Genomic DNA, 20,608 nt, shown 5'->3' with positions numbered 1-20,608 from the left:
TTTGCACACAGGTGACATCACCTGCTGGGGCCCCTGGTGGGAAGCCCAGGCAGGCGGCCCCCGCAGCAGAGGCATTCTGCAGCGGCGACACCCTCCCGACAGCCACGGCTGGCCGGCTGCACACGGGGCTCCTAGAGGGTACATTACGGGGAGCACCATCTATGCGTGCCTCTCCCGAGACCTATGTGAGCAGAAATGCCAACGCTGACAGTCCCCAGGTATGGAGGGAGCTGTGATCCTGCGCTCACGAGTTGGACAGCACTTACAGATCCCGGGTCAGCACATGCGCAATGGAACCCACACCCTGGGTCCTGGCATCCAGTCAGTGCTCAATAAATGTTGGCCACGCTGTTACTAAACACCATAGTTATCATGAGCTCATACCTTAAGGTAATATGAATACTTACATTATTAAGTTATACTACTTATCACTTAAGAACTAAAAGTTCAATAAACAATGTCCTACTTGCCCGCCAGCTTCACCTACACAAAAACTCACGAAGAAGTACACCCACAGACCGAAAGCAAAACAGCTGAGAACCCTATTGATTTATGTCCTCTCACACACTCGAGTTAGTTTTCTTAGGCACCAACATACACAGAGGCTGTTCTGTGTACCTGGGAGACCATCTTATTCAACTTTTAGGTCAAGATATTCTGGGCTCCAAAACGATACAGTTTGTCTTTTCTAACACTGATTAAAATAAATGGGTACTACAAGGCAACTGCCCAAAGTGGCTTAGGAAAACAACCAGTTCTGCTCCTGGCCAAGAGATAAGGCAGAGAAACCTAAATACCAATGCCTACCTGGCACAGGATCATTCTGTGGGTCGTCAATATTGGTATTTCATTAAAAATATAAGAGAAAAGTCTCTGCCAGCTGCCCTCCGAAAAACAAACAAGGCGCTCAGCGCCCCCAGCCCAGCCATGAGCTCTCAGCACTGGGTACCCAGGCAGGGTCACCCATCACACAAAGCCCGTGGCCAGCTGACCTCCGAGCTGGCCGGCAGGAGGAACCCTCGGCCTGAGAAGGCTGCTCCAGGATATGGACGCCTGCTCGTCTCTGAGTCCCAGAGTGTGGCCGCCACGCCTCTGTCAGCAGCCTGTCCTGGAACCACCCCCATCCACGGTTATTCACTTACACGTCACTCCAAGGGCGTGTCTGTGAGGGTCCTAGAGCTGGTCAAGCACAGTGGATGGCCTGGCTGGGCCCCACCTGGACGTCTGATTGGCCCCTGCACAGCCCACAGGCAGGCAGGACAGGGCCCTGTGACCGAGGGGTCACGTCTCCGGAGTAGACAGTGGGGAGCCAGGTGGGAACCCAGACCCCCGCCTCTCGGCTGTAGGCTCTACCTGCCCCAGCGTGGAGGTGAGCAAATCTGTAACTTGGAAAGATCCACAGGCAAGCCCCAGCACAGCCATGACTAAGGAAGCAGGGAATCAGAGTACGTAAATAACCATCCCTGAAGAGACCTATATTAAAGCCAAAATGAATTATACCCATTAGAAAACAGAAAGAAAGGCAAAAAGAAAAGTTAAAAAAAAAAAAAAAAAAAAATTCCCCAATTCATAGGCTTTGGGAAAACAGAGGAACCTATTAACTGCTGGTGGGTGATCCCAGTCACTCAGGGGCATTCCAAACCTAAGGCTTCATCCCTGCAAAGCATTTTTCAAAAAAGGAGACACATGGGGAAAGCTGCTGATGGCACCATTAACTGATGACAATGGGAAACTGGGGAAACGCCCACCCCCGGGCAGGGTCAGTCACGGCGCTTTATTCCAGCACAGTCCTGGTCTACACCGCCATGTCTACACCGCCAGCCCCAGAGCCGGGTTAGATACCTGCTTCATGTAGGCATAGCACATGGTCTCGGCGACGCGCTTGCCTTCATCGTAGCAGGCTCGGGGTCCTATGGGATTCACGTGGCCCCAGTAATCCTCGGTTTGAGGGTGGACTTCAGGGTCTGCGGGGGGGTGGGGGGAAACAATAAGGAAGTGCTTTCAGAGTCTCCCTTTGTTCACGTTCATACACTTTACGAACAGTGGATACTGATGGTGCAAAAGGGAGCTTGGGAAAGACCAAGGTGAACATCTCACCTGGAGAGATACCTATCAGAGGAGCACCTTCAGCGCCCCTCGGTCCACCTCTAGTCCAGCAGGACATGCTATTCTGACCGCTCGTATCAGTGATGACAGTTTTTACAAGAAAAAAAATTAATTAAAAGAGCAAAGTCTCTCTATTTTAAGTCTCCCCCCTCCCGTAAACTGTTCTTAACTTTTAGATTACTATACAGACTAAATTAAACATCTATGTGAAAAGACATAGGGTCTAATTTCACATTTATAAAATATAGAATTTTATAAAGCATGGATTTATTGAAAACATTTTAAGAGCCTCTCTCTGGAACAGAATGGCTTTCACCTGTGCTGTCACCAGAACCACCTGACGGCCTCAGTGACACACCTGAGGACCTGGTCGGCCCTGGTCCTCTAAGCACGAGAATGAAATGCAAAGAGCTCTTTCCCCAGCACGCATTGTATACTTCCCAATGCCTGTTTTTTTGGTGTGTAAATCAATCACACTTTAAGATGTACCAGAGGAATGGACTATTTAAAGACACCTAGTCACAAATTATTATTTTTAAAAATATTATCTTGACTTTTTTATTTTTGGCTGTGTTGGGTCTTCGTTGCTGTGCGGGGGCTTTCTCTAGCTGCGGCGAGCGGGGGCTACCCTTCCTTGCGGTGCACGGGCTTCTCATTGCAGTGGCTTCTCTTATTGCAGAGCACGGGCTCTAGGCACACGGGCTTCAGTAGTTGTGGCACGTGAGCTCAGTAGTTGTGGCCCATGGGCTCTAGAGCGCAGGCTCAGTAGTTGTGGCTCACGAGCTTAGATGCTCTGCAGCGTGTGGGATCTTCCCGGACCAGGGCTGGAACCCCCGTCCCCTGCATTGGCAGGCAGATTCCTAACCACTGCACCACCAGGGAAGTTCCTAGTTACAAATTCTTTTTTTTTTTTTTTTTTTAACACAAGTGCATTTTTGGAATCAATTAATACCTGATTTATCCGGTACAGCAGGAATTTTACACAACTATGCTATGAAATGCATAAATCTTTGCCAAGAAACCTGGATAAGGTTCACCAGCCCCACGTTACAATTCCTTTCTGCTTATGTCAGAGCTGAAGCTCGTGGGCATGACGGGACGTGAGCCGGGACAGGACAGGACCCAGACCTCTGCAGCTGCCTCTGTGCTTAAAGTTCCCTGAGAAGCAGAACAGCTCAGAGACAAACAGGCCCGGAGAGAAGAAAACCAGCGACGGGACTTCACGTGGATGTGCTGGTGACTCGAGACCTCTTCGGGGATTTCTGCCGAGGGCTGGGCAAGCTGGACTCCCAGAGGGAGACCGTGAACGTGGCAAAGGACCAGAAAGAGAAGGCCCCTCGACTGGTACTGTCCGGGCGGACAAGCCCGAGGTTCACGACACACAAAACCACCTTGCTACGACAGAAGCGAGGGTGCAGGGGGACACCTTGTCTGGACCCTGTGTCTCCTGTTCAGCATTGGGGAGGCCAGCAGACCAGGCACGGAACCCACAGGAGGTGGGTGCCTGCAGACCGGGGCTGGCGGGGCCTCCGTGAGTTACCCCGACGTCACTCACAAGCCCTGAAGACCGCGAGCTGCCGTCAGAGATGCAATGCTGAGTGTGGGGGGGGGGGGGAAGACGTCAGGGGCCTGGACGGGTGCCGCCAGCGCTCTGAGACGGTGACAAGGACGCAGCCCCGACAGCGTCGGCACCAATGCTGTTGGGACGTGTGACACAATGGGCCGCCCAGTGCCACTTGGGGACCCGCTGGGCCTCTGCAGAGGCTGGAAGCAGGGAGCAGGGGGACGGGGAATAAAGGTCCCCCTGTGTGCCCCGCTCCCAGAGCCGAGGGGGAGCAGGTGGGAGGGGGTGGTGGGTGCTCTGCCTTCCCACGGGGGTGGCAAAGAGCAAAACTGCGTCAGTAGAACTACTGCCTCTATGGGTTTTTTCCAGCTGGTTCCCTTATTATTTTATTTTATTTTTTTAAAAAGGCATCTCTTCCCACGTTGCCTTCTCACTTCCTTTCCGCGACAGTAACGCAAGGAGAAAATCGCATCGCGGTAGCATCTGGCTTCTGCCGCGTCAACTAAGCATTTCTCCAGAACCCTGCGCCCAGTGGGCGGGGCTGAGCTGGAAGCCCCATGAGTGGACACGTGGTCCTCAGCCCTCTCCGGACGCTCACTTCCTCAAGGCCTGTGGAGGGCAGAGCAGGTGCCTGGGTTTTCTGGCTCCACCTACTTAAGACTCTTCCAGAACCCATCCTCCTACAGGTGAGGCAACCGGCACACGTCTCCCCAGCGAGCAGGCTCTAAAGCCGACCCCTGAGCTCCCGGCGGGGTTGGGGGACCCTGCTCTCACTGGAGCAAATGCTCCAGCTGAACTGGCAAAGTCCCCAAGGATCTGACTTCTGGGGCACCTGTGGAGCAAAGACACTTTCGTGGATTGGTAAGTGGCGGGTGCTCTCGGGCAAAGTGACACGACACCGTCCTCGGGGTGGTCCTTCAGCAGGAGAGAAAGGCTCGCCCCAGCCGGAGGAGGGAGCCCCTTGCTCCCATCTGCTGGAGAGCAAGAGCCAGCCAGGCCTTCCTGGAAATGGAGTCCAGACTCACTGGTCCCTTCTGCGCCCGAGATGGGATGCAACCGTCCAGGGCGCTGGAGCGACACCCACTCACCTCCGTACACCTCCGAGGTGGAGGCCAGGAGCAGACGGGCTCCGACTCGCTTTGCCAGCCCTGCAGAGAGACAGGACACCGTCACCTTCGGGGAACAGGGAAAACACGTGTGCACACGCTCATTTCTGTAGCCAATTTAAGCATTTTTTTAGTGTTAACTATATCTGATCATCAGTGCATCCTCAGTTACCCACTCTTATTGCATCTACTTTGGAACCAAAATTAAAATAGTAAGGAAAGCACGAATGAACCTCCAGAAGCACAGTATTTAGCTGGACACTTGTAACTATAAGCAGGGCCAAATGCAGAGTCTGTGGGTTTATTCTAAGTCATGACTTGAGGAGTTTCATAAAGATTCCTTCGCCCGAACGTACCACCCAGTATTTCGTCAGGTAACTCCGCCCCACCCCCACAGGGAGAAGGCAAGGCCCCTCGAACCTTAGCGCCCCCCTCACTGTCCCCCTCAATGGCCGGCCTCCTGCCCCCACTCCCCACAGGCCCCAGGCATCTCCAACTGCCCCCGAGCCCATCTCCTGTCCGGGCACCTCCGCCCCGCACCCTCCCTCCCTCCTTTGAGGTCCAGCTTCCAGAGCATCTTTTCCAGAGCAACTGGCCACATCCTCGTCCTGCTCTGAACCGTTCCCGGGTTCACACCCCTCCATGCAGAACAGACTAGAGCATCGTCACCTGCAGTGCTCAGGTAAGTCCTCCAGATGCTCTCACAGTCCCAACACAGCAGGCCCTGCCCCAGAGAAACCCACTGCCTGCACTCAACCCCCTGCTTCCCAAACGACTCCCCCACGGAGCCTCTGTGCACAGACGCCACAGGGCCGGCCGTGCCACTCGCCGGGCACTGCTCAGGGCAGAGGGCCAACTCGGGCCGTCAGGTGCACCGGAGGGAGAGGCTCAGGGCGCACGCCAGCTGTGGGCATCCCGGGGGTGTCGGGAGGCTAGACAGAAGGGTCCCAGCGTGAGTGTATAGGAGCATCTGGCGGAGCCCTGAGGATGCACAGCAAGAACAGAGAAGAGCGCTGGTGAAGGTGCAGACGCCACGACGAGCTCGAGGACAACGGCAAAAGGGCTGCAGCTGAAGTGGAATCTACAGGCTCACGGCACTGCAGGCCCATCTGCCGTGTTCCCACCCCACAGGCGCCGGCCAGATGGACCCCGCCAGACCCACTGCTGCACAGAGACGGTGGGAGTGCCGAAGGATCCTGAGATCTTTTTTTTTTTTTTTTTAATTAAACTTCCAATGTGAGAAAAGCGCAGATTCAAATGCAGTTGTTACAAGTAATCCAGACAGATGCCCTTCACCCGGTTTCCCAACGGTAACAATGTGTAAGAGCAGCACATCATCACAGCCAGGATACTGACAGGGATACAGTCACAGAGCACCCCTCACCACGAGGCCCCCCTCCTGGGGCGAGGCCGGTGTTTGCACTGAAACTGGACAAGGTTTCACCAAGACGCAGCCACGCTCAGGGCCGGCAGGGGGTGACGCCGCAGAGGGAGGGCCCCACAGGCTCAGAACACCCGCCCCAAGTGCGGAAAAGCTAGTGACACTGCACCCAGCTCAGAAAACCGAGTCTCACTGGGTCTCCTTCCAGCCTGGCCACCGTCCCCCTGCAGCCTTTGTCCACGTCGCCCCTGGAAGACCCTTCCCCACACCCCCTTCAGTCCTCCAGGCCGCCTTCACTCGGTTCCAGCCCCAGCCCGAGCCTCCGCCCTGGAGCTGTAAGGGCACTTCAGGGCGCCTGCTCTGGGAGCCTGTCCGTCCCCCGCGGTCGCCAAGCCCCTGAGTGCAATCCTCATCTGAGCACCCCCAGTGGACGGGACGGGTGGGAGGCGAGTCGTCTTTCTAAAGAACTCCGTGCACACGAGGCTGTTCCCGCACTGCGGCTGGCTCTGTGTGGAGGAGGGGCTGGGCGGCTGGAGAGGGGGCAGGCGCTAGCAGTGCCAAGAACGGGGCATCTCCACCAGGCGCACCTGTGAGCACAATCGGGCTCTGTCCATCTGCAGGCCGCCGCCGCCGCCTCTGGATGGGAGGAAGCACCCTTCCCTTCCTGCACAGCCGCTGCCCCGAGGGCTTAGTGTAAGAGACGGAGCGCCCGTCCCACTGCCCTTCACGCCTGTCTCCCAGCTTCACTCCAACTAAAACGCAGGAGAACCTGTCGTAAATGTTCCTTATTAAATCCACCTTTTACTTGACATTTAAACAAGTGGTTCCTCTCTTCCACTTTGCACTTAACCCAAACCTCTGGTTTTCTAAACCTGTGGGAACTGAAGCCCATGTGTACACGGCCCAGACTCTGGGCCTCAGGCCAGCTGTCTGTGGACTTGCACATGCGGCCACCTGGGACGGTGCTCACGCCCTCACCTCCCACTTCCAGGGCGAGTCCTGCGGTCAGTCCAGAGCCAAGAGTTCAGTCTCCACCACCCCATGAGGGGTGCTCTCCCCATCCCCCCAGGGGCAGCACCCAAACTGCGTGGGCTCAGTCCACCCGCCCCGTCCTGGATCAGAGCCGCCGAGGCTCACATGCCACGAGTCCCGGAAAGCGCAGGAGGGGAGGGCGGCCGCTCGGGGGCCAGGGGATGTAACTACCGCCCCCCATGACAAGTTCCGATGGCAAAGCAAGTCACACCGAGGGCACAGACGGAGATGGGGGGTGGGGGGCGCCGGCCGAAGACCAAGATCAAACTGGAACACAACAGTCAGTGACCGACGCTGGACCGAGACACCCCGACAGCAGATGCAAGATAAGGGGGCCACAACTCACCCAGCATGTTGAGCGTCCCGATGGTGTTGGTCTTCAGTGTCTTGATGGGGTTGTACATGTAGCTGGGCGGCGAGGCTGGAGACGCCAGGTGGTAGATCTGGTCCACTGTGGGGGCAAAACCACACCTGTTACGTCCACGGAAAACACTGAACAACTGAACTCCTAAGAATCAGACCGTGTAACACAGGTGTTCGTGTCTTCTGCTGAAATTCTAGTTGTCACGTTTCCTTCTTCTTACAAACTAGTTTATGTGTACAATGGGAAGAACTTTAAACAAAAATAGAAAGTCTCATTAATCTGGAACAGAAACGTGCCGGCCCCTGACGTGGCCTGTTCTCCTCTAATCAGAAACGGTCTGATTACCAAGCTGATTGCTTTCTGAGAAGATCTGTCCCAGATAAAGCTCTCAAATCAGAAGGCAGACTGATTCTTCAGACAGAGTTAAGCATGAATATTAAAATAAACAACACTTTAAATTTATAAAACAAAGCTGACACAAAGTACACAAAAGTCTGGGAGAAGAGGGACTTTTGCTCTGTTTTTATTTATCCTGCTATTATAAACAACAGACCCAGAGGTGACAGTCGGAGGGTGGTTTTTAAGGCCACGAATGGTGAAATGTTTGGATTCTGCACGACTCCCCTGGTGCACACGTAACCGCTCTAATGTCACCAACTGCGACCCTCACTCCCCAGGGTCAGGCGACCCCTGCCCCACAGCAGAGGCCGGCAGGGCCGTGTCCCCTGGGGGAGCCATCCCTGCAGACACAGCATCTGTGATGCCACCCACTGCGCTACAGTCAAGGAAAACCACCCCCACCGAGGCCAGCCAGGGGACGGGGTCCGAGACACCACTGCCAGTGGGACCCCTCCCTCCCACACGGCTCGGCCCCGACATGAGCGCCTGCAGGGACCCTGCCCCTCCACCCCTTGTCCCCGCATCCTCTTCCCAGCCAGGACCACTGCTGTCCTTTGAGGTCAGGGCACCTCAGGAGCCAGGTTTCAGAGATGACGGGTGGAACAGGCAAACTTGAAAAAAAAAAGTTCCCATGATGAATTCTGCAGTATGACGTTCTCAGAGACCAGCCCCCGACCAAACACTGCCCAACCTCCCCACATCACACACCCTTGTCCCCCTGAAAGTCTTCTGTCACCCCCGGGGTCGCGTGGGCATCACTGCAGTGCCATCCGGGACCCGGGGCTGTTTCCCGACACATCCACCCCAGGGTGAGCAGCGGACGACGCTTTCTCATCCTCAGACCAGGAGAGGCTAGTATTCCAGGCAGGGGGCTTGTTCTCCACTCAACTCACCCCAACAATCACGGTCTTTCAAGCCCTAGGGCGTCTGGGGGACGGAGGACACGTGAGCCACCAGGACCCGGATGGTTCTGTGCACACGGCGTCTTTGGGAAGGGGTTCTAGGTGAAGACAGACTCATGGTATAACCTGGTAACTACGGTTTTTCCTATACCAGGACCATACACCACAGGAGGCAAGAACTACATGTGCAAGGCTGCAGGTCCCATCTTCTGGGTGTTTACTGACGTGGCTTCTTGCTTTGCTAAGAGCTTTCCAGCAAACTCCTGATGGGATTTTTATTTTTTTAAGTCTTCTTATTTTAAAAACAATACTCTGCAACATCATCTCCATCAAAATCTCAACAGCCTTTTTTTTTGCAGAAACAGAAAAAAAATTCATCCTAAAATTCATATGGAATCTCAAGAGTCTAATCAAAACAATTTTGAAAAAAAAAAGTTGGACTCCCATTTCCTGATCTCAAAACATATTACAAAGCTACAGTAACAAAACAGTGTGTTACTGGCATCAAGACAAAGACCAATGGAACAGAATAGACAGCCCACAAACAAACCCTTCTGTGTATGATCACACAATCTCTGACAAGGGTGCTGAACCACTCAATGGAGAAAGGACAGTCTCTAGCAAATGATGTTGGGAAAACTAGATATCCACATGCAAAAGAATAAGACTGGACCCTTATCTTACACCACACACAAAAATCAACTCAAAATGGATTAAGTACCCAAGTATAAGACCTAAAGTAATAAAACTCCTAGAAGAAAACATAGTGGGAAAGCTGCATGACACTGAATTTGGCAAAGATTTCTTGGATGTGACACCAAAAGCAAAGGCAACAAACGCAAAAACAGACAAATGAGACTACATCAAACTTAACTTTTCTGCCAAGATCAAAGGGCACAATCAACAAAGCAAAAAGGCAACCTACAGAATGGGAGAAAATACTTGCAAATCACACATGTGATAAGCTAATATCCAGAATATATAAAGAACTCCTACAAACGAACAAAAAATAACCAAATTAAAAAATGGCAAAGCACTAAATATACAGTTCTCCAAAGATGATATACAAATGGCCAACAAGCGTATGAAAAAATGCTCAATGTCACTTATCAGAAACATGCAAATCAAAACCACAATGGGTATTACCTCACACCCATCAGATGACTACTTCAAAAAAATAAAACAGGAACAGAAAGTAACAAACGTTGTTGTCAAGGATGTGGAGAAATTGGAACCCTTGTACGCTGCCAGTGGGAATGTAAATGCTGCAGCCACTGTGGAAGACAGTATGACATTTCCTCAAAATATTAAAAATAGAATTAACATATGATAAGACATTTCGCTTCTGGGTATATAGCCAAAGGAATTAAAAAGCAGAGTCTCAAAGAGATATTTGCACATCCATGTTCACGACAACATCATTCACGACAGCCAAGACATGGAAGCCACCCAAGTGTTCACAGGCAGATGGACTAATAAACAAAATGAGGTAAATCCAAACAGTGGAATATTATCGTCTTAAAGTGGAAGAAAATTCTGACACATGCTACAAGACAGATGAACTTTAAGGACATTACTCCAAGTGAAATAAGCCGGTCACAAGACAAATGCTCTACGACTCTATTACGCACACGAGGTCCCTAGAGCAGTCAGATTCACAGACAGCGAGTACCGACAATTCGCCGGGGCTGGGGGACGGGCTTACTGTTTGGTGGGTACAGGGTTTCAGTTTTGCAGGATGAAAAAGTTCTGGGGCTCTAGTTCACAACAACATACTTCACACTGCTGGTTAGTGCACTTAAACATGGTGACGAAGGTAAAAACAGAAAAAGAGGCTTAGGAGTGGTGAAAGCAAACGCAAAAAGGGGATCAGAGCCTCTACCAAAGTGGAGGTGGAAATGAGTAGTTCTGGTCTGTGCATTTGTTCCCCCACTTTCTACCCCCGACCCTGCCGGCCAACAGAGGATTCTCCTCAGTCCTCGCTCTGCAATCAGAGCCCCCCAGGGAAGCTTCTGAATGAAAGGTGCCCAGACCCCTGGCATCCTGCCGCAGACGCTCCAGGCGGGGAGACTCTGGACCTTTACTTACATGTGTATTATTTATGTATTTTGTAAAACCACGTTTTAAAACTACTGGGTTGATTTAAAAATGGAACCCATGCTGTTCAAAGAATAATCCTTTTTCAAGAAACTAAAAAAACACAAAACCTTTTAAAATGGTTTACAGTCTGTCCAAATGGGAATTCATTGAAGGGGTTGATCTAATTAAGAGGAAAATCCTGTGACTGCTTTCTGACCCCCAGAAGTTTTTCGGAGTTAACACACAGATTAAAAAAAACCCAAACAAACAGAAGTTCTATGCAAATTGTAAATTAACAAGATAGTTCTCACAGAATCCCGCCAACCTCAGCTGACAGCTATCTTTTCCAGCTGACAGCTCTGTAGGTAAGGGGCTGGATCAGTTCCCGCCCACCTGCTAAAAGGCCCAGGGGCTGCAGGGAGTCCCAGCAGCCAGGGACACCTCGTCACTCCCCACCGCTGCCCGAGCAAGTGGGGCTGCGCTGGGCTCCAGATGGGCCTGCAGAGCGAGGGCCACGGCGTGGAGCCTGCTCAGCACCCCTCCCGGTTCACAGACCCCCGGCAGGGCTGCAGACGGCGTCAGTCAAGGCGTGTGGGCTGTGAACTCCTGGCACAAATGATTCACCACTGGTTTCACACTTGAGGCGACAACACATACAGTGGAAAAAAAAAGGAAACGGCATCAAAGAGGAAAAAGGGCAACTTCAGAGAGCGCAGTTCAAATACGAGCATCCTCACGTGCATCCTCACCCACGCCAGTGCTGATCCAGGTCAGGACCTCACGCAGTCACCGCTGGCGGCGCGGACCTCGGGGTCCTAATCCATCCTCCTGACTCAGCGAGGGCTCCACAAGCGTCCTTCCTCACGCTTTATCCGCACACGGCCCCGCTCTCTGCAGGACGGCAGCCTAGAGCACGTGCAAATGTAGATTCCCGGGCAGACCCAGGAAACCTGCAACTGGAAACATCCCCTGCACGGCAAGGCTGACGTGAGAGCAGTGCTCAGTGGGGTCGGCCAGTGTCGAGGTGGGCTGCACACCGGGGACTTATTTCATCTGAAGGCCGTTCCATCTGGTGTGTCGTGTTTTCCATCATTTGACAGCTTAGCCCAGCGGCTGTCCCCACCCACCGCAGCTGGAAGGACCAAGACACTCCCTGTAAGACCATTCCTTACATTGATTTAAGCAGCGCCTCTTTACTACGAGGCTGTCCTGCCTGCAACACTAAGGACAGCAGCTCCAGTGCCCGTCCCAGGAGGACACAGCACCAGTCCCTGACAGAGTCTTCTGGAAGGAATTACGACAAGGAGAGAGCGGCAACTTCAGAACAAGCGTAAATGATCAGCCACAAGAGGTGCTCGGAAAATACGAAGAAACGTTAACAACAGAGCAGCAGGGTGAGCCCTCACAGCCGGGGAAAAGAGCCCTCAAAGCCTGCCAGCTGCACAGCACGAACTGCACCAAAAATGAGCGTGACGTTCAAGCATCCCAGCTGGGGGACGAAGAACGGCACGGCCGTTCGTGCTGGCCGTCGGCCGCCAAGTGACCCTCCGGAGGCCCTGTCCCATTTACAAGGCTGAGTGCAGGAGCCACAGCTGGGGAAAGAGGAACCTTGAGAAATGAGCCTGAAAGAGCTCAAATTAACGAGACTAAACAGTAAAGCAAACACGTGTTCTCCGTTTTCACATAATTTCCTTAAATAGGTTCAAAGCAGCATCCTGGCAGGTCTCGGCATGTAATTTTTATGTTGGGGAGAGGATGGGCCCGGGGTGGGGTGGCCGCAGCACGCTGGCCCCCCTGTGAATTCTGATACAGAAGGATCACCGGGATACAAAAAGCAGAAAATCAACAAGGTTCAGAGCAATATAGAAAATGCTACTTTCTCTACCCACAGGGGAGAATTATGAATACCTAGATGTGTTAACTGGGTCACATAAAGAGACTGCAGATGGGGCTTCCCTGGTGGTTGAGAGTCCGCCTGCCGATGCAGGGGACGCGGGTTCGTGTCCCGGTCCGGGAAGATCCCACATGCCGCGGAGCGGCTGGGCCCGTGAGCCATGGCCGCTGAGCCTGCGCGTCCGGAGCCTGTGCTCCGCAACGGGAGAGGCCACAACAGTGAGAGGCCCGCGTACCGCAAAAAAAAAAAACAAAAAAAAAACTGCAGATGAACAAAGAAATGCTAAGAGCAGTTTCCTAAGGTGAGTTGGGACCTGGGAAGACTGGAGACGGAGGCAAGAGAAAGACCTTTTACGGAATATCTTTTTAATTAAAAAAAAAAATTGAACCATATAATTATACTGCCTATTAAGCATATGTTTAATCTAAAAAAGATCACATTTAAAGAAATGATCGGATGTTAACAAGAACAGAGTATTTCTGGGTATTCCTCCTCTAAAATTCTCTTTTTTATCCTTTTCCAAATTTTCTGTAGCATGCATGTATTACTTTTATCATCAGGAAACAATCGTCTTTTGAAAGAGAAAAAAATTAAGATTCTCTTCCATGTTATTCTTTTTCAAATACATAAACACGAAACCCAGTTCTTTCATTTAGTTCACAATATTTTTAAATTTCTGAGATTTCTTCTTTGACTCGTGTTATTTAGAAGTATGTTGTTTAATCTCCAAATACTTTGTGGTTTTCCATCTATCTTTCTGTTATTGATTTCTAGGTTAATTCCACTGTGATCTGAAAGTACATTTATATAATTTCTATTCAATTGTTTTTTACTCTAGTAACAAACTTAAAAGGTTGTCAAGGTGTACTTTCTGGGCCAGAACGCGGTCAGTCTTGGTAGATGCTCCATGTAGCTTGAGAAGAATGTGTTCTGTCATTGGATGAACTAGTCTGTACAAGTCCATCACATGCCGTTGATCAACGGTGTTGCGAGCGTGTCCTCACTGATCTTCTGCCTGCGGGACCCGTCCATTCTGGTGGGCGTGTCAAAGTCCCCAGCTATGACGGTGGTTCATCCCCTCCTCCGTTCATTCCATCAGCTCTGAGCTCTGTGAAGCGCACATACAGGCAGGACGGTGACGTCCTCCTGGAGAACTGACCCTACATCAGGATGCACTGGCTTTACCGTGATAGCTTGCCTCGCTCTGCGGTCTAGTTGGTCTGAAGTGAAGACGGCGACCCCAGCTTTCTTCTGATTCGTGTCAGCATGCTTCACCTCTCTCCCTCCCCCTTCATCTATCTGTATCTTTATATACAGTGTAGGTTTCCTGCAGAAAACAGAGTTGGGTCCTGTTGTTTTTTAACCTCTATGACGATCTGTTTTTCAACTGGTGTATTTAGAGCGTTCATATTTAAAGTGATTATCAATAGACTTGGATTAATATCTACTGTATTTCTAGCTATTTTCTACTCGTTTCCTTGTTCTTGTCTTCCACTCTTCTGCCCTCTCTCATTTTATCTGAGCATTGCAGATAATCCCGTTCTCTCTCATCTTTTGGCATATCAATTATACCTTCCAAAAAATCCCTTTAGTGGTTGTCCTATAATTTACCATATACGACTGACCTACAGGCAATAAGGTGCCTCATATAACAGAGTACTCCCAACTCCTCCTCTGTCTCTGGTGACACTGCTGTCATTCTTTCATTTATCATGAGCAGTAATCACCCAAGAGCTGCTACTATTATTCTGAACTGTTACCTGTTAGAGTAAGAAAAAGAAAAATGGAAATTTTAATTTTACCATCACTTATTCCTCCTCTAAAATTCCTTCTTTCTTTATGCAGATCCGAGTTTCAGATCTGCATCACTTACCTTCTCTAAAGGACTTCTTGGAACACTTCCTGCAAAGCAGCTCTACAGGGGACAGATTCCTCAAAGTCTTTATTTCTCCTTCACACTCGAAGGATAAGTTCACAGGATGGTGAATTCTAGGTTGGCGGGTTTTTTCCTTCAATTACTTAAATATCTCCCTCCACTCTTCTCTGCACGGCTCCTGAAGGTAAGTCTGTGTGATCGCCATCCTTGTTCTTCTGTGGGTGAGGTGTGACCCGCACCCGTCTCAGCTTCTTTCAAGGTTTTCTGTTCATCAGTAATTCTCTAAAAGTTGAATGCACAGATTTTGGGGGCATATCCTGCCTGGTGTTCTCCAAGCTCCCTCAGCCTCTGGTGTAGTCCGTGTCACTAACTTTGGAAGATTCTCAGCCATCCTTACGTCACACGTTTCTCCCGTTCCCGCCTTTCCTCTCCTTTGGGAATCTCCCTGTGTGTGCGTTACACCTTCTGTAATCTGCCCCCACTTCTTGGATATTCTGCTCTAGATTTTTTTTTTTTTTTTTTTTTTCGGTACACGGGCCTCTCGCTGTTGTGGCCTCTCCCGTTGCGGAGCACAGGCTCCGGACGCGCAGGCTCAGCGGCCATGGCTCACGGGCCCAGCCGCTCCACGGCATGTGGGATCCTCCCGGACCGGGGCATGAACCTGTGTCCCCTGCATCGGCAGACGGACTCTCAACCACTGCGCCACCAGGGAAGCCCCCGGCTCTGGATTTTTATGTTTTCTCTTTGTTCTCAACTTTGGGAAGTTTTCACTGACACACCTTCAAGCTCCCTGTCCTTCTCCTCGGCTGAGACAAGCCCATCGAAGGCCCTCTTCATTTCTCGCACAATGCTTTCTATTTTGGGCATTTCCCTTTCATTCTGAGAGTTTCCACCTCTCAGCTTCCATTACCTACCTATCCCTGCAGAGTCTGCTTTTCCCACCAGCATCCTTTGCACGTTGACCATAGTTACTGAAACGGCCCTCGTGGTAACTCCAAGTCTCTGCCACGTCCGACCGGGTCTGATGTTTGCTCCGCCTCTGCAGGCTGTGTTCGTGCCCTGGAACACGCCTGCAGTTCTTCGCTGAAAGGCACACATGCTGTACCAGGGGTGGGAGATAACGGGCCTCCGGCACGAGGTTCGAGCTCACTGGCTGGACACAGGCTGCGCTTGCTGCCCTGAAGCCCTCGGGGTCAGAGGCTGTACCTCCACCCCGTACCGCTTGGTGTCCCCAGCTGTCCCCGAGTTTCCCTAGAGGCCCCTCCTTACCTGGGCCTGGGCCCATGCTTCCTCTGCTTCTTGTCACCCTCGGGGTCTCCACTGAAGGCCGGGGAGCCCCCCAGTCCCAGGCCCGCGTCTCCTCTTTGTCGGTCAGGCCCTGGGGGAAGTCCCCCTGAGAGGCCTTTGGGGGAAAACAGGGTGCTCTGGGCAGATTTCAGGAAGGCTCGTTTCCCCTCCCCCTGCTGGAAAGCTGATCGTCACTGAGAACCTCGTGGGGCTCCTGGAGGTGAAGCTCACTACAGGGCCCCCAACCCCCAGAACCAGGGCCCGGACTCAAGGCCCATCCATGCTGTCCCTGCCCGCAGGCAGCTCCCACCCGCCCGCAGCTGCTTCCACCCCAGTCGGGGTTCTGTGTCCACCACCATCTCCAGCTCCCAGGTGGCCGTTTGCCCCGCGACCTCCGCCCCCTGCTGGAGCCGAGAAGGCCGCGGGCCATCAGCTTGCCCATCTTCCCCGTCGTGAGGACGGGAAGGACTGTCCCGGGGTCCCGACAGGTCAGAGCAGAGACCTGAAGTCCATCCAGCCACCCGCGAAAACGAAGACGGCTCCTCCCCACTACGCGGTGCTCCGTGCTCCCTTCTGCTCTGACAGCCCAGTCACTGCCCGCTGCCCTGTGCTTCCCCGGGGCCCCCTCCCCAGACAGACGCCCACCCGTGTCCACGGAGCCGTCCTGGGCCGCAGCTCAGCGATCACCACCGTCCCGATGGCCTGGCGTCCACCCCACAGACAACACACACCCTCCACCCGACCCCGGCTTCTCAGAAACCTCCCAGTGTCCTGAATGGGTGGGTGGGAAGAATAGGTAAATCTACCCCTTCCAGAGCCAGCTCGCAGGATGGGTTCAACATTTGAAACTTAAACGCTGTGGTGGGTAAAATCCAGAGTTCTTTTAAAGCAACATGAAATCCGATTAACTTATCTCAATAATTACTTATGATTCCTTCCAAAGCAACGATTTTCTCCCCCAAACATCTAACCCAGACAACACAGAGGCCTCCGTCGTAAGCCCCGTGACAACAATGCTTCCTGTCTGATCGTTTCATAATTAATTACACGAGGGGGCCCCTGGGGTCACAGTGCCATCTCAGCCCCGACGTGAGTTACCGCGCTCACAGCTAATCTTCCACATCGACCACCACATCCTGAGCCCAGACAACAGTCACTTTCCCACTGGAAATACGGAAAGAGAATGAACCACGATGGCTACACTTTGAAAATAACAAGAGGAGGAAGCGTGTGCCTAGTGAAGCTCTGCTGGGGTGCTGCCAGGTCAGGTGGCACCTCTGCTGCCGCGTTAAAACCCACACCTGTCAGCCCGGGAAACAGACCAACACAATCCCGCAGAGCACTTGCCAAAGCAGAAAGACATTCCTGCTGTGCTGTACATATCAGATCCACTAAGGCTGCTTCTGTTAGGAGAAAGGCACCCACAGAGAGTAACACCGAGTGTTTGTACTTTGTTACACACTCTCACCACGCAAAGCAGGGGGGCGGGGAGTGAGTCATTCATGCCATCGAGCTAAGTTCAGCTGTGACTGGGACCTCAGTGGGTAGGACGGATCACCACCTTTGAAAAGCACAACTGTCCCCGAACCATGGCCCTTCCACGCGAGGGGCTCAGAGTCCGGCGGGCATTGTGGGACAGAGCGAGGAGGCCGGGACGGGCGGGAGCAATCTGGCACTTGGAAGAAGCCCGCGCACTACAGGGGGCGGGGGAGTGAGGGGCAGGGAGAGTGAGTGTGTGCGTGTGTGCGCGCGCGCCCTCTACGTGGAGTCCAGCGCCAGAAGCGGCAGAAGTGGCCTAGAACAGCTGTGGTATCAGAGCTCAAAGCACACAGCTGAGTTGCTCTGCGGCTCAGTTTGGTTGTCTACCTACAAGGCAAAAGCCAGAAGGGGCCGGCGGTTTACTGAACAGGCACCAAAGGAGTTAACATCCTTATGATGAAGGACTACCTGGATTTCCTCTGGGAATTAGCATGTTAGAAAGTCTAACCTTTTCAGTAACCAAAAATAGGTACACCAAACCATGGGTTTTCTACCAAATTAACAAACTATGTTTGTTAGTTTAAGGTAGCGCTCAAGGCTACTAACGTATTAGTGAAACAGACACCACCAAACAACGAAGGAGACTTCTTAGTGTTTAGCACAATTCACGTCTGGGCTCTCTACCAAGGATGTAAAACTCGAAGATATTTATAATGAAGCACTGGAGACCTGTAAATACGGGGAAATTTACATAAACTGCGGCGTATCGGCACCAGAGCACTGCTCAGTCAGTACACGAGCTCTGCAAGGTTCCTTCTATGCATGGGGAGGAGGCCCACGATGTGGGGCCGTGGGAAAAGCAGCGCCAGCTACCCCTGCAGTGTGTGTGCGGCCTCACCAGCCCCACAGCTGGGCAGCCGCCTGGCTCCAGGTTGCACGCACCAAGTGCAGGTGGGTGCGGCCTCCCACCCTCAGGGCTGCAGCCAGAGCAGGTGAGGATGCACATGAGGTGCACGTCTTTTGGGGACCACCATGCAACCCACCACCGCCCCCCAAACCTAATTCCTTTAGGGTGGCAGAGTTACCGGAGGGCTCTGAACTCCGACACGGAGCGTTTCGTTATGAGCCCAGCACCCTCCATCAGCTAGCTCCCTGGAGGCTAGAAGTGACTCCCCCCAGCTGGCAGGCATCAGACTGTGAGGCCACCAGGACCGGGGGGCCCTGATCGAGCCCCCTCAACAGCCCACGAGGCTCGAATGCGGGGCTGCCACGTGACAGCGAATCCAGACTCCCCCATCCTGGCTGTTCTCCATCACAGGGGCCAGGGTGGCGCCTGGGACGCGGTGAGACCGTTTCCAAAACAAGACAGGGCCTCCGCATGGCCGAGGCAGCCGGCGTCCCGGGGCCGCCGCCCCGTCGAGCCTGCCCACCTGCCCGCCTGGCACCAACCGGCATGGGGCGGCCCTCGCTCACCTTCGATGTACAGAGGCTCCACCACGTCGTGGTTGATGAGCTCGAAGTTCTCGTGGCCGATCCAGTGCTCCACGTTCCTCTTCCTGCCCGTGAAGAAGTTGTCCACCACGGTCACCTCGTGCCCGTCCATCATGAGCTTGTCTGTGAGGTGGGAACCCACGAAGCCCGCGCCTCCGGTGACCTGTGTGCGGACAGCAGGGGAGGGTGCGGTGAGCACCCGTGCGAGCGAGGGGTCCCGGTGCGGCCTCCACTGAACACAGGAGGGGGCGGGAAGGGAGACCGGGAAGGTTTCAAAGCTCATCTCTTCTCACTCCAGAGCCGGGAGTCGAACCTTCCGGAACTTCTAAGCAGCCTGCAAGTCTACACTGCCGCCACTAGACAGCACAGGAGGACGGCAGTCACGCGTTTCAAAGTCTGACAGTATTAAAGGGCCCCCGTTTCAGTGCAGGGGACACTGAGCATCGCTTACGTGGTTCTAGTACTTTTAGAATCACTTTCTAAAAAAATGATCAGCAACATGCATCTATGCAGTGAACTACCAAAAACAAAGGACGTGATACTGAAGCTGGACTCAAAAATCTCATGAAGGGGGGGGAGGGAGGGAGACGCGAGAGGGAGGAGATATAGGGATATATGTATATGTAGAGCTGATTCACTTTGTTATAAAGCAGAAACTAACACACCATTGTAAAGCAATTATACTCCAATAAAGATGTTAAAAAATAAAACTAAAAAGAAATTTTTTAAAAACTAAAATAAAATGGGGAAATGATGAGTAAAACAGAAAAAAAAACCTCCTGAAGAACTAGTATCTTCCAAATTGTTTATAAGAACAAATTAAGCCAAAGACACTGTGTGCAGACCAAGGCCCTAAATGATTAAGTTCCAGTCTTTGGTTACCTAGTGTCGGCAACCCAGCCAAACAGAAGAAGGCAGCTCGGGGGGGCCCACGAGGGGAAGATCACCACTAATGTGCTTCTAAAACTTAAACCCACCAAATGTGTAAAGGCAGTTATGACTGGAAAATGGAAAAAATTTAAACTAGTAAAAAGACTTTATTCAAATTAAATAGTGTCAGTGGAGGGGGCTAGATAAAGCGTATTTTGTTTTTGGAGGATAGGAGCGAAAAGAAGAAACCCAGAAGACAGACGTGGGATGGGAAACCATATTCTCTGCCTTTCCTGCTCTCCCCTCCCCTCTGCCTTCTGCTCCTTCAAAATTCACATTCACGTCACCCTCCTGTTCCAAACAGAAAGAATTAACAGTAGAGAAAACACCCACTGCTTTTAACCTAAAGAAAAAGCACCTTAACATCTAGGTCTATGGTTTTAAAACATTTAATCTGCCACGAAGTCCTCTGTTCACATAAAATCTGACATGTAATTCCCATGTTTATTGCAGGCAGGAGCAGAGCAGCCTGGGGGAGAAAAGGCAGATTGGGGGAGGGGGTGGGTAAGACCAGCCCAAGAAGAGCCATCCGTCCACCACCACCGAGAGATGTGTGTGCTCAGATGAAAACACAAATACAAACATGGCTGAGAAGCCCTGATGCCCAGCAGTTTCCTATCAGCTGCGTCCATTCTTTATCGGGAGCCTCATTTTCTAAACCCCTTTGCTTTAGGGATGCGAACTGACAGCTGGGGGGGTGGAGTTTTGGGCCAAGATC

General features: G+C 52.2%; 1 protein-coding gene across 13 annotated transcripts in view; it reads right to left on the bottom strand.

Moving 5' to 3' along the window:
• Positions 1–20,608, bottom strand: part of UXS1 (UDP-glucuronate decarboxylase 1) — an 81,545-nt gene that overhangs the window by 20,786 nt on the left and 40,151 nt on the right. For 11 of the 13 annotated variants that reach the window (XM_022599008.2, XM_022599009.2, XM_089922543.1 and 8 more), the window contains 4 exons: positions 18,943–19,123; positions 7,536–7,640; positions 4,759–4,818; positions 1,843–1,964 (listed from right to left, as the gene is read on the bottom strand). In XM_022599008.2, the coding sequence (XP_022454716.1) occupies positions 1,843–1,964; positions 4,759–4,818; positions 7,536–7,640; positions 18,943–19,123 (468 nt within the window). The remainder of the gene's footprint in view (positions 1–1,842; positions 1,965–4,758; positions 4,819–7,535; positions 7,641–18,942; positions 19,124–20,608) is intronic. The other 2 variants (XM_089922544.1, XM_089922536.1) reach the window with 2 other exon arrangements.

Source organism: Delphinapterus leucas, chromosome 13 (assembly GCF_059928025.1).
Source record: "Delphinapterus leucas isolate spDelLeu-1000000601 "Yukka" chromosome 13, BTC_Dleu_Yukka2, whole genome shotgun sequence".
Taxonomy (NCBI): Eukaryota; Metazoa; Chordata; class Mammalia; order Artiodactyla; family Monodontidae; genus Delphinapterus; species Delphinapterus leucas.
The sequence above is the reverse complement of the archived record's forward strand: the minus strand, read 5'-3'. Positions and strand labels throughout refer to the sequence as shown.